We start from the raw sequence: 14,464 nt of genomic DNA on the forward strand, positions 1-14,464 counted from the left end.
AGATTCCAGTCACATTTTACAGGTAATTTACAAAGAAATTAGACTCAAGAAGTAAAAAATTATTAGTGAATCATAATGATCAAGTAAGAAAAGATACAAAACATATCTGAACATAAATATCAAGAATATAAAATGCTATTCGGTATTACTATATATAAATACTGGCATTTAATGTTACTGTTTTCTCATACAGTAGTTCATACATACTGTCCATTAACTGACTGTTATTAGGTTAATTAAAGTTTCAGTTTCCCGTATAAGATCATCTCATGCACTTCTTTGGTTAACAAGACATATGCTTTCTTAGAATTATCTAAAAAATAAAGAGGATCAGTAATTGTAGATGGATTAAAACCTTCTTCCACCAGTTGAAATTTTTGTTGTTTGAATGTTCCAGTCATTTCCATTTTATTCTATAGAATAGAGAAAGATCCATTATTCAATATAAGAACTTATTTTATTTTGCTCATATTCATGATTGCTTTTGAAAATTTTACTTGATATAAGGTTTATTTATTCTCATCACACTGGAAAAACTAGAACTTTCATGCTGCTATGGACCAACATCTGGAGGCATGTTCAAAAAAAGTTAAAACCCCTTTTTGCATCACTGTGCAGTGTCTTATCATAGTACCTCTTATGGTGTAGCCCCAGCCTACTGAGACAATATAGCTTCTTCATTTGTGCACATTATAAATTGACAGAATCTGAGAGTAAAAACAGTAATTATCAATAACTTCTTACTGATACAACTCAGGAAATTATCTATATAAATTTTGTCACCTTAAATAAAGGGTTGAAAGGATCACATGCAAGTTAGTTCATACTCAGCCATGTCCAAATAAAGACACCTTTATCACACATGTTATAATATTTTCAAGCTTCTTTTCAGTATCACCAAGTCCCTTGGAAAAAGCCCCACTTTATGATGTCTGACTGTTATCTTCTGTCTTTTCATTTTTCTAAGTATATGCAAAAAATCTCAAAAAATGAAAATTTCTCCAACAACTCAGCTACTGTATGTGCTCCAGATCTACCTCCAGGCTATATCTACCTGCTTTTGTTGATCTAAGAAACATGCTGACAACTTATGAAGTATTATTACATGTCAAATCAAGTTCAATTGCTTAATTTTTCTTCCTTGAAGTTCCAACCAATACCTTCTTTCCTGGTAAATGACAGCAGTGCCAATAGCAATTCATCTTTAAGGCAGACATTTAATAATACTAATCAAAATACATTTAATAATACTAATCAAAGTTCCAGACTTGATATCTAGGCTACACCCCAAATACAGATTCCTTGTGCCCAGCATAAAGGCTTTTTTGTACATCTGTATAGCAATACATCTAGACTAGGTTCTCATCATTTAATAAACTGACTACCCTAACATTCTCAAGTATAGTCTTGCTCACTCATATCACAATGCTGCTGCAAAAGGTACCTTCCTGGACTTACGAGACAAATACAAAGTAATATATTTAAATTTGAAGGTCCTTCATAGCATTTTCATTTCTCCCCCTTCATTCCATGAAAGTATTCAATCTCTGATGGGTCCAGGGAACCAACTTACATAACTTATCTTCTCTGTAAAACAATGTTTGCTGGTTTTGTTTTTTAATCTTTTCCTCAAACTTAGGAGATTTCCTTCATAAACATATTCAAAAACATTTTTCTGTTTGCTTTTGTTATAATGTTTTCAAAACACCAGAAATCAAGATACTCATAAAAGTTCACTTAGTGTGATAATCAGTGTTGCATGTTTTCTAGCTGTATGTAGTTCATTTTATTACATTTACATTTTAACTTTTGGGGGAGGAATTCTTTTTTTCCCAAATTGGACAGTACAGCAAAGTTCTAGTATACAAATAGGGATGACTTCAACAATTTTGATAATAACTTACAATTAAATTTTACCTTTTCAGTTTGCATAGTACCTTTACAAATGCTTTAACCTTTGACATTATTTTACACAGCAAATAGCAATTCACTTATTGTGCACAGTGTGTCCTGCTTTAACTCTACTCTTTTCTCATTTTCACTCCATTAATTGGATTTTAGAATTATTTTCTCCAGATGCAGTTGTTCACATTTTACTAATCTGAATCTTTCTGTTTTCCCATGTTAATGATTCTAATCTCCATAAATGATATTGTATGATCTCTATCCTTACACATGAGTACAATTCCTCCTGTTTTAACTTTATCTGCAAATTTTGATTCTTGTATAATTCCTCTCCCAGGACTCCATTAATGAAGACAGCAAACAAGACCAGTTATAAAACCAGTCAAGTGGTATATGAACAAGAAGTTGGAGTAATTCACTTTGTTATCTCTGTGTTCAAATGATGTACAAGTTTATACGTCCTGTGCAATAATGCAGCTTACCTGGACTCTTAAAAAAAGAGGACATGCATAACTTGGTAGATAGGTCACTACGTGCTTATACATTTGTTTAAAAAAAAACTGCTTTTCCTTCATGATCTGGGGGAAAGGAAGTGAGATGAGAATTTTGAAAATAGAATTATGTTGACATTTTAGTGGTGAACCTTACAAAATAAAACTATAGTGCATAAATAAACCAATGGTTATATAATATCTTCTGAGTTTCCATAAAACTGGAAGTTTACATTCATATTTTAAAAGGTACTACATATATCTGGTGATCACTCAAGTGATAAATTAAGGAGCAATGCAGTAAATTATTTTGGCAGATAAGAATAAATGGAGTCCCATGCTCACTATTAATCAATACATGTAAATAAACATCAGTACCATTCTTCTCAAAAAATAAGAGTGCTGAGCCACCTTCCAGAATTAGCCAACTATATAATCTCTTCAGTTTAGCCTTAATCTCTTGTTAGGATCTTCCCTCAAAATGGCAGTTTAATAGGGAAAGCAAAATCTGCATGCAATAGTAAAGCAAAACCAGGACTTCGTTCACTATTTCCCATGATCAGGCAGATCACAGGATGGTTTGGGTTGGAAGGGACCTCAAAGATCATCTAGTTCCAAGCCCCCTGCCATGGGCAGGGCCATCTCTTACTAGACCAGGTTGCTGGTTACATTAAAAAATTAATGAACTTCCTTAATATTTATTTTTACCTTAGTTTTCTTTCCACCTTGTCCTTAGTTTTGTAATATATCTGTTTATGAGGTTTATGAGGCTAAGTGAAAAGTGAAAGAAGACAGAATAACGTGTTTATACACTTTAATTCTTACCTATACACTTTAATACTTTACTTTGACACAGGGATACGTGGCTTTTCCACAGATATCATTTTAATAAGTCTTTAGACTTAAATTTAGATTATGTATCTATCACAGATTAACAAAAAATAACTTTTAAAAAATACACACCACTACGTACACAGAAAAATGCACCATTTGTTGGCTTATTCACAATGTGATTTTTTTCTCGTTATCTATGTCTACATTTTATCTAGATATTAAGCATTACACAGTCAGAGTGACATATAGGTCTAAAACATGAAGTAAGAGTGATGAAGGTAACAACTAACCCAGGGGAAGAAAAAATATGAAACTAAAGCTTCATTTACCTGGCACAGATACACCATACACATTTGCCTCTTGTATGAAGTCCAACATTACAATGACATCAGAAACTTCAGTGGTTGCAACATTCTCCCCTTTCCATCTAAAATAAGAGAAAATGCAGCTCAATCCCATGAAAACATATGGACATGTCCTCTTTACAAACATTGACTTTAGTAGGAACTCTATTAATTTCAGAATAGAGACACTTGAAGTTTGTTCCCACTTCTGATGTTGATATATTGATCTGATCACCAGAATCCAACACCTTCAGTTTTAGGGATACTGGATATTAGCTATCACTATAGAGCACAATTAAAGCTTATTATAATCTGATATAATGGTTTTCAAAATTTCAGTGTGTATCTGAACATATAAAATTTGACTAGTCTTTATTTGTGGTACATTTTTCTCCATTTTAGTATCCAACTTCCTTGCTCACAGCAAAACCATCAGTAGTTACTATGCTTATTTGAAGGACTGTTCAAGAAGCTGTAATTCCTACAAAACATTCTGGAAATCAGCTATCCAACTCCACAGGAACACTTTTTACAAAGTTAAGCCTCTGTCATCCACTTCAAGATGATTATAAACTCCATCACAGTAGTAACAAACTGAACACTTTGGTTGAAAACAAGTAGAACAGTATTTCTCTATTTTGCATCACTACGCTTTTTAATTAAGAAATGTGAAAACAAAGAATTATTTTACCTGAAGGTATCTCCAATCCTGTCCCAAAAATAAAGAAAATTCTCGTGGTCTTGAACCATCAGATCGCCAGTATTAAAATAAATATCTCCCTTCTTAAATACATCACAGAGTAATTTCTTTTCTGTGTGTCTCTTATTGCCAGCATAACCAAAGAAGGGGTTCTTTGCATTGACTTTGGAAATGAGAAGACCTGCCTCACCTGTACAGAGAAGTTGAAAGAATTTCAGCGTAAGTTATAATTTCAAATTTCCTATACTTTACACATTAATATTAATTTGGTACATAAAATTTTAGAACACTAGGAACCAAGTTTGGCAGGGTTCAGTATATAAGATCCAGTAATAAAAACTTACCTACTCTACTGCTTTACCATTCCTGTGGTCACCTCTACGTGCAAATTGACAATAAAGACAGTACAATACTGTCCACTCAGACTCCCAGGTTGTTTTTTTTAATTTCTTCCTGCAGAATCAACTGTTTTCTCCCAGAACTGTCAACAATTGTAAGTTCACTACTAGGTTTACTGTCCTCTCAAAATGCATGCTTCAAGTCACTATCATGTCCCCCTCCCCACACCTTACTGAATTTCCAATTTAAGTCTTACATTCATCAGCTTTCTACTGAAAAAAAAATAGTGTTAATAAAGAGCATGCTTTGAATCCACACTTTAACCCCCAATTTAGCTTTTTTTCCAAAGTTCTCAGAACACTTCCTAAGGATTTTCATTAATATTTTATAGCCTTATTGCTTTCTTTTAGGAGTGAAATATAGTAAGTTTTAATATAATTTATTTCTAGAAAAATATGGAGAGATGGGCAAAGGATTATCCTGCTATGCATGTAGAGTATCAGGGGTTTAGTTTGCTGCAAGTGGAATATTTGTATGAACTCCTAAGTTTTATTGTTCAGAATGTGCTTCCAAAAGGATTGTTATATTACTTTGTAGCAGAGACAACAATTATAAATATGGAAACATACACATTTTTAATTAAGACTGCCTCCTTATAAAAGAGCTGTTCTGTTTTTTTAAACTAGTAATGTTTAAGGTTTTAGTTTTTAGTGTTTATGGATTTAGTTCACTGATGATGTCACATGGTGCTCTGAAGATATACGGCATAAGTAAGACAGTGTCTATAGAGAGAGATAATGCTTTTTTTATTAGACTGACTGGAATAACTGGAAAATAATTAGAACAGGTGTTCCCTTTGCAACAAGAGAAATGCTTCAGTATCTGATAAACACTTTGATAACAGGTATAATAGAGAGATACCAGATACCCAAAACAACACAAAACCAACCAACCAAAAATACACAGAAACTCCCACAACCAAAATGATTGTTAAGTCTATCCACTTAGTCTGGAATACTTGGTCTCTCACCAAAAAGCATTTGCTCTAATCCAGCAGTCTTTCTTTTAGATCTCTTAGACAACCATCTCACTATGTTAACCTCCATTAAAAAACACAGGTGTAATCTACATATTCAGAGAGCATATCATATCATCACTTCTGAACATTGCTTTTCTGTTAATATATCTAAGGATCTCCTAAGTGTTTCTGGTGTAAGCACTGGTGTGTTTAATAAAGTTCTGTCTTGGATCAAAAATCATATTGCTTTTGTCAGAGCAAAGAGTAATAGTTGATGTTGGCATAGTACAGTAATACAATAGCAAAACTCCTTTTAAAAATTCTGAGGAGTATCTATATTCCAGTCGAAACACCATTATATCCTATTGAAATACATACTTACCTTTCTCAACCTTTTCACACCAACCGTGCTTATTTCTAATTGGTTCATCTTTTTGAAAATCATACTTGATTAAATCAAATGGGAAAAAAAGCTAAAAGAAGCAAAGAGGAGAATCAGTTATTCATCTATACAGCAAAATTTGGTGGCAGCAAATAAAAGCAAGGAAACCTTTATTCCAGTCTTGCTCGTCTTGAAGTAGACTGTGGTTTCATTTAAAACAGTAAATACTTTGTATGTAAACTTATTCCACTTCCTGGGGTAGGCAACATCAAAGCATTTTTATAATCATGTAACTTTCAAAAATAGAACCATAATTTTGTTAGTTTTCTTACAAATAAGCTACGGGATCCACGTATGAGTGGAAGAGCCTGCATGAGTCAGTGCAATAGCAGCATATCTGGAATTTAACTGACATGATGAAAGGAACATTATTCTTGGGATTTTCTGGCAACTAAAGCAATAGCAAAACAAAGGACTAAATCTCCTTACAATGGCAAACCTGCTTCCTGTTGGGCTTTACTCTTGCTTATCTAGCCTCAGTTCTTCCCTCAGGCTTTCTCAGGCTTGTGTATGGCAGAAAGTCTTAATATGAGCACCAACAGAAGGTTATGTACTCACATATAATTTGAAAAGATTATGTAGCTGTGCATGTTCCATAAGGCTTACTTATGCATTTTTCTAAAATACTGTGGACCCTGAAAAGGTACCTAAAGGTACTCCATTCAGTACCTTTAATCTAGCATAAAAGCAAATCAAATTATTTCCTCTAAAAGATCTGGTCAGCTGATTGAAACAGGAATTTTTAATAAAATATTTTCCATGTTAAAACCAGTAAAACTTCTATTGAGTACACACTGCTGACCTAACTGACCTCCTAGTTTTGTTTCCCAGCTAACCTTCCTCTTATATAAAGATGACAGAGAACATAGATCCGAATAAGCTGAAGGGAATGGCAAAAAACCCCCAAAAACCTGAAGTAAAAATGAACTTATCCATTTAATTAATACATAGCTAGCTTGTCACAATACACCAATTACAGAGTAATCAAAAACATGTAAAAGATCCCAAAAATATTTGTTTAAATACATACTTCAGGAAATTTTAAAAAAGCAACAAATAAAAAAGTTAGGGAAGAACTTTTCAGGCTATTTTTAACATTCCTTCTCTCTTTATCCTCTTACAGACTTCTCTGAAACTGCCCTTGCTCAACATGAGTCTGCTTCAGCAGACAAGGGAGTTAACTGCTCCTGCTAACAAGTGTCATGAAACAGACCAAAGGAACAGCCATCCAGAGAAAGTGCACCAAAGCCGGCAGAAGCAGAGCCCTAGTTGTTACCAGATTGCAGAACACTTTATTTGAGATATGTAACTATTATTAATTTGCCATATTGTTCCACCAACACAAATCCTTTAAGAGAGACTGTGTATGTCACAAAACCATAAATTTTCTGGACCCAAACACATAATATATGAAAAAACTCCTGATGGAGCTTTGGAGTAGTCTCTGAAACTTCCTTGATTTGACAGAGATTTGGAGCAGTTCTATTTCCACATAAAACAGGTCATAATCAACACACTGACCTGGCTCTATAGACCATCTCCATATTACCAAGGCTAGGTAGTTTGTCTTTGCACTGCATCTTGTTTGCAGTGACAACTTTCATTCTTCTCATTGAACTTGGCAGTCATAGAATACTAAATATATGTACATCACAGGAAGGGCTGGGAGCCGACACACCTCAGGACCCTTGGAGAATGGTCTTAGGCACATGGTGAGCCTGCTCACAAACAATGTGCTTTAGCTACTTTTCTTATGACTGAAACTACAGAAATAACTGAAAACTTACTAAAGAATTTTTTCTAGGGAAAAAGAGTATTGAAAAAGACAGAATAGAATTGGTTTCAGATCAAGCTAAATGGAATTAATGGCCTTTTCTGGATCGTAAAATACTTGTAGTCTTTCCATATTCATACTAAGTAACAAATATGCCTTTAGCACTCCTTTTTACCAAGTACAATTTAACTAAACAGTCACCTTATAAAAGAAATTGGTTCTTCCAACAGATCCAATTTTTCCTGTGTGGTTCATGAAACAAATGTTTCCTTCAGTAGCACCATAAAACTCACAGATTTTAATGGCACCAAATCTATCTAAGAATTCTCTCCATACATCATTTCTTACTCCATTTCCAACTGCCAGTCGGACTTTGTGATCGTTTTCTCCTTCCTTCTGTTAAAAAAAAATAATAATACATCATTTAAAATATAAAATATAATTTTAAATATACTGATAATTGCATTTGATTGTTTCATACATTTTGTGGTAAATGTACCTTCCTTAAATACATTAAGTATCAACAACAAAGACAAAAAGAAAACAAAAGTGAAAGAAAGATGGAATAGATTTTCTACTATTACAATGTAGCAAACTGCAATAAAAAAAAAATCTAATGTCTTGTTGAACACACAAGTTATTTCCTGGATATTGGATACATTAACTTATATAAATGTTTCCATATTTTAAAACTTGTGTCACCTAAGTTTGTTTCCACTCAGAGTAATTAGAAAACTGGGAATAGAGAAAAGCAGGAAATATTTCTCTCAAGGGATTAAAGTTAGCAGATATTAATAGTTGCTTTCTTGTGACTACAGACTGATTATAAGAAAAAGTCACATTTCACATGCTTGTAATACTTGTTCCTTCCCACACAGTGCAAATGAGTAATCTTTTGTATTTCTTTCAATATTAAGACTTCTAAGGTTTTGTTCAATGTTCCTTGGAATACGTTGTTTCTTGGTGGTCTGGAGTCTTTACTGTTTTCAACTCCCACATTTTACTACAAGAAACATAATAGTATGTGTACATCCAGTTCAGTGAGACTTGTTGATTTTATTAACACATTCCCAAACCTTTCAATTGCATGGATGATATTTAAAATACAATTAGATTTAAGTTGAAGGCAAAAGATCTAAGTTGTTATTTTGGGTGATTTTTTAAAAAAATTACCTATTTTTAAATATGACTGCATTTTAATCATTGTGAGTGGCAATACAGAATGCCCAAGAAATGAGACAGCATAAAATAAATACAGATTGAGTTTGTTATCACATACCTTTAGACCTGCATAGAACTCTGGTACTGCAACACTGTCTATATACACTTATTTCTATTATACACATGCACAAACACCTCTCTACATACTTATGCACACTCATGCATATTCACACTCTTTAAATATTCATGTACATATATCCACATATACACTAAAGAAAGCAGATACTTCCTATATTCTATTCTAGTTTCCTTTTCCCCTCCCAACTCTAATCTAGTATGAATTAGATACATCTTTATAATGAAAATCCATTCACTACCTATAATCTAGCATAAAAGCACATCAAATTATTTCTTCTAAAAGATCTGGTCAGCTGATTGAAACAGGAATTTTTAATAAAATATTTTCCATGTTAAAAACAGTAAAACTCCTACTGAGTACACAGATGTAAGTGTTCCTCAGAGGCTTATGTCTTGCCCAAATCCAGTTTTTCATGAGGACTGTAAATTCTCACTTCTGTAGCAAAACGTGCAAGCACAGTGAAATTTTAAGTTCCTCGAAATCACAAAGATCAACCAAGTGTTTTTCTTTTCCCCTCTTCAAAATAAGTTACAGATAGAAAGACAAAAAATCCTTTATTGAAGTTCAGAGTCTTTCCTCTGAAAATTAAGTCTTCTTGCTGGAATGATTTGGCAAGGAACTAACCCATTTTGCTAGACGCAGACAACTCTTGACAGGTTATAATCTGAAGCACTATCCTATCTTATCTCAAAGCTACATTGCTCACCAGCCTGTCTCAGTCACTAGCCATTCTGGTTTTACAACAACCCAACTCTTTCCTTTTACCTTCTCGTCTACTGCCTTGGTTTAGCAGCAAAAGTTGTTTCTAAGCACAAAAGCCCATACTTCACTGACTTCATGCTAAATCATAATTAACAACTGCTGTACTACACAGTACAATGAAACTGACTGTGGACATGACCTCGAACAAAGTGTCTAAAAACTGTAATGTTTGGAGTGGTTTGTTTTTTCAACTTCAGTTGCAGATTCATAATGCAACAGCTTAGATTTCTGTACATCTGAAATAAGTTCTGTTATACTACATATTCAAAATTATTATAAGCTCATGTCCTGGTTTGAGCCAGGATAAAGTCAATTTTCCTTTTACTGATTTTTTTTTTTTCCTTCAGTAAGCTTTCTTTTAACTAGTAGCAGAGTTTTCCAACTAAGACTAGTAACAGTGGAATGTTTCTGTAACTGCTGGGTCTTCAAGGTTGCACCTTTACTCTGCAGCTCAGACACTACCAGGAGATCTGTGACCCCCCCCCGTAGGAGGCTGAGTTAGACAGACAGCAAAACTGGCCATTCCAGAAATCTACATAAGATCAGAGGAAGGTCAGAGATCACAGAAGACAACTTCCTTCCTGCTTCTTCTTCCCTTCTCTTCCGTCCATGGCCGGCGTCTGGGGAGGACTCTGTCCATCCATCACACCGACCCCCAGGCTCAGGCTCTCCTGACCCTCATCACTCTCTGCTTTCTCCAGCAGCAGCTCTGGGATTTCCCAGGACTGTTCTAGCTCAGGAGATGCTGTGGGAGTTGCTGGGAGTGGGGGGAGGCAAGAGGCTTTTACACTTTTCCTGAACACATTTGTATATAATTGTATATATTTTCTTATATCATTAGTGTTTAATTAAGTCTGTGTAGTTTAGTTTTCAATCCAGCCACGTCTCTCTCTTTTTCTCTCTCTCCTTCCCTATCTGGGTGGGAGAGGGAAGGGATCAAGAGCATTGTTGTCAGACCTGAGTCAAACAGTGACAGCTCAACAAATAAGAGAAATTTATTTATTTTGTTAAGAGAAAATGTTTCAGTGCTACTTTGAACTTTGTCAGGAAAGCTTTTAACTTTCGCCCCTACCCCTCCTAGAAAATTGTCCACCATCTTTCAAGTATTCCTGTCAGTTCAACTTAAACCTTTTTAAAATGGGTTATATTCCTTACAGTTTCAATGCTAAACCAAAATTAACATGTCAGTAATTCAACTGCAATTATCCCTTGCTGATGGCACTGAATTAGTAAAATATACTGCCTCTGCTAAGAGATATGAAAAATAGCGCAAGAGATACTTTCACAAATAATGTGCTCCACAAAGAACGGAAGAGACAAACGTGCATGTATATATGCACACACAAATTTTCTGTTAGACTGCATTGCTTCAACTGATTCATGGGCTCTCCCTATTGTCAATACATAGAAGCAAACATACATCAGAGAACAGGCAGATCAAGAGTTAATTATATTAACCTGAGTCAGCTATACTTTGTACATGGTATCATACTTCACATCATACTTTGCATTTGATACTATATAGAAAGACCATGATACCACTGACTGACAAGGGAAAAGAACTACTTTAAAGTTAGGGCTAACAACGTTTCAGAGAGGAACGTAACTTTCACAAAACTATGTTTTTGATCTGGAATAGGTTTCTAATTGAAACAAAAGGTATTCCTCCTTTGAACCTCTAATCTAGACCAAACCGCTCCCAAATTTTAAAATATGGTTTAGATGGTCTCAAAATAAGCACATGCCACAGCTAAAACAGTGCTAAAATCAGACCTACAAAACTTGAGACCTCGGATATGCTTACGTGCTTACAAACACAGTTTTGAAATTTCTGAAAAGACATTGAACAATTTTCTGAACTTAAACTGCAAAATTCTGTGGAATAGTATTTTTTCACTAAATGATAATGAATCAGGTTTTGATCTCAAAATCTTTTAATACTTTAATATCTTCTTTATTCAAATCATTTTAAAAAATCATTTACAGATCATCAAATATTTTAAGAACATCACATAAAAAGAAAGGCACAGAGATAGGTTCACTACATTTTTCTTTCCCTTTTAGCATAAACACATCAAGAACAATAAATGCACATATCACCTAGAGAAGAACAGCCGTAATTTTGTATCCACTTACCACTGGCTGGCTGCAAAGGTAACGGCAAAGCTCTCCAATGTACTGGATGACAGTCACATTGTACTTTTTGCAGTCACTCCAAAACTGACTAGCTGAGAACTTCTTTTTTAAGACACAGGTTGCACCTTCATGGAAATAGTAGAAAAGGAAATGAAGCATTTTCTCTATATTGCAGCTTAGCTAGCTGTGTTCACTATTTGTACCACATAGAACATAGAAGGAACTAGAAGCAGTCTCATTCAGAGAACTATATGGTATTCAAGCTGTTTTATTAGAAGACCTATGTTCAAACCTGGTAGACAAAGAAGGGAGATTAGCCCAGTCTCCTCCTGAGACACTGAGACATTAAAACAATAGATAAGATGTTAAAAACAAGAAGACAGGTTCTCTTTATTGGTGTTCAGGTTGGGTTTCTGTGGTGGGGCTCTGGCAGCAGCAGATGGGCCACAGGAGTGGCTCCTGTGAGAAGCTCCCCCTCGCTCCAAAATCCAGACCTGTCTCTAGCCAAGGCCTTTGTGATTAACATATTTAAGAGGGGGAAAAGGAAACTGCTAAAAAGATCTGCGGGGGGTGACAGGAGAGAAAAGGAGGTGAGAGTAATACCTGAATGGAGATCAGAGGTCAGTGAGGAAGGAGCGGGAAGAGAAATGCCACAGCAGACTCTCCCCTGCAGCCCATGAAGGACCACAGTGGAACAGAGGCGAACCTGCAGCCCTGTAGGACCCCACTCCATGACTCTGTTAGTGGGCAGTTTGTTCTTGATAGACTACACCTCACGAGACGGACTCATGTCAGAGGGGTTCATGAGGACCCTCTCTCATGGAAGGGATCAAACACCGGAACAGGGAAGAGGATGGAGTGGTGATGTCGAAAAAGACAGGTCAGCATAAAAGATTGAGGGGGGGTCTTTACTGAGCTTATCTTGGTAGAGTTGAATGGAAAATGTTAACCATTAATGCCCTTAGCCCTGAGTACTAAGTGAAACAGATAATAGAAAACAATGAATAATTAAACTGCCTGTAAACTTACCTCATTAACATTAAAATACCCTCCCTTATTATCAAAGGACCTCCTACTCAAAAAAGCTACCTACCATAACCAAGTATAGGGAAAAGTAGAAGCACTATCACTTTAAGTGGAAGCAAAGAACTAGTTAACCAACCCTCTAGATTAATTATATCAGTATACTTAGACACAAGGTAATTTTGCATTTTTTGGTGTATAAAATACGTCCTGTACTGTGGGGAAAGTGTGCTAGCTTTGTGTACTGTAAGCCTTGCCCTTTGTTCTGTGCAGAACTGGAATAAAATGAGTATCTTGACTCTGTGTATTAACTGTTTTTTGCACACTGGGTGAAGATCTCAGATGTGGAACACCATTTTTGGCTGCCCAGATGGGGTGGCCATAAGGCGTTGCACATATGGAATCAGACAGGACTCCAGCACACATTGACTTGTTGAGCAGGGACCCATCCAAATCCCCTCCCATGTTAGGCAGTGAGCAACTCAAAAGTGCAATGTCAGAAGGAGATAATTGAATAAGGGAGAATGAGGGAAATGAAGTCATTGAACAGAGAGTATTTATCCCATACAAATTGCATAAATCACATATGGGTAATGCTCCACATTAGCCATCCTGCAGAGTACACAATGGTAGCACATAAAATTGTGCATGTAGAGGCTTGATAATTGGCAGGGGGCAAACATCAGGGAGCCAGAGCTGAGTTTGCAAGCACATGTGAAGGGAGAGCCACCCGTACCCGCTCTGTGGGGAGCCAGCCTTCTCCCCAAGGGACTGCTGCTTGCCAGAGCCTGCCTGGCTTCAGCTGCCCAACCTAAGCCTGCCCAAGCCTGACACCAGAGCCAGAGCCAAACATGTCTGGAATCTGCAGCTGCCTGTCTGGTCTGCCTGATGCTCTGCCTTGGGATTGGGGCTCATGGTGACTCATGGAGGAGCCGCACCTGTCCCCCTGCTTGCCTGTCACTAGGGGGTTGCCCCTGTTACTGGGGAGCCAGCCCCCCTACGGACCTGCTCCTGAGCTCTGCCAGCTGGAAAAGAAGCCTCATCCCAGGAGCCTCACACTACAGAAGGGTAAATGCACACACACACACACACTCTCAACTCCTACCCTTCTACTCCATTGATTCCACAACTTTCCCTCAGAGTGTACATTTAATAAGACCACAGTACTTTTGAAATATTTTCCTGACATATCCCTAGCCTACTTCTCCCAAACCTTGGTCCCTTGGTCCCTCAGTTTGTGTTAACCCTTCATGACCCGGCCAACTCGCTCACTGCCCACAGGCCTCAGCAGCAACGCGTGGGCACGGTGGGGCTGCGTTCTGACCTCCCCTCCAAGATCCGGCCCCGCAGCGGCCGCTCCTCTGGGAGAGGCAGCGCCACGTGTGACCCTCCGGCT

General features: G+C 36.4%; 1 protein-coding gene across 1 annotated transcript in view; it reads right to left on the minus strand.

The window, feature by feature from the left end:
• Positions 1-236: 236 nt before the first annotated feature.
• SLC27A6 (solute carrier family 27 (fatty acid transporter), member 6) overlaps positions 237-14,464 on the minus strand; it is a 30,594-nt gene continuing 16,366 nt past the window's right edge. Inside the window, exons 4-10 of the mRNA XM_010007226.1 lie at positions 12,046-12,170; positions 8,049-8,243; positions 6,014-6,104; positions 4,266-4,464; positions 3,560-3,657; positions 2,388-2,548; positions 237-413 (exon numbers count right to left, since the gene is read on the minus strand). Coding sequence (XP_010005528.1) covers positions 237-413; positions 2,388-2,548; positions 3,560-3,657; positions 4,266-4,464; positions 6,014-6,104; positions 8,049-8,243; positions 12,046-12,170 — 1,046 coding nt within the window. The remainder of the gene's footprint in view (positions 414-2,387; positions 2,549-3,559; positions 3,658-4,265; positions 4,465-6,013; positions 6,105-8,048; positions 8,244-12,045; positions 12,171-14,464) is intronic.

The sequence above is a fragment of the Chaetura pelagica genome, unplaced genomic scaffold (assembly GCF_000747805.2).
Source record: "Chaetura pelagica isolate M959 unplaced genomic scaffold, ChaPel_1.0 scaffold40, whole genome shotgun sequence".
NCBI lineage: Eukaryota > Metazoa > Chordata > Aves > Apodiformes > Apodidae > Chaetura > Chaetura pelagica.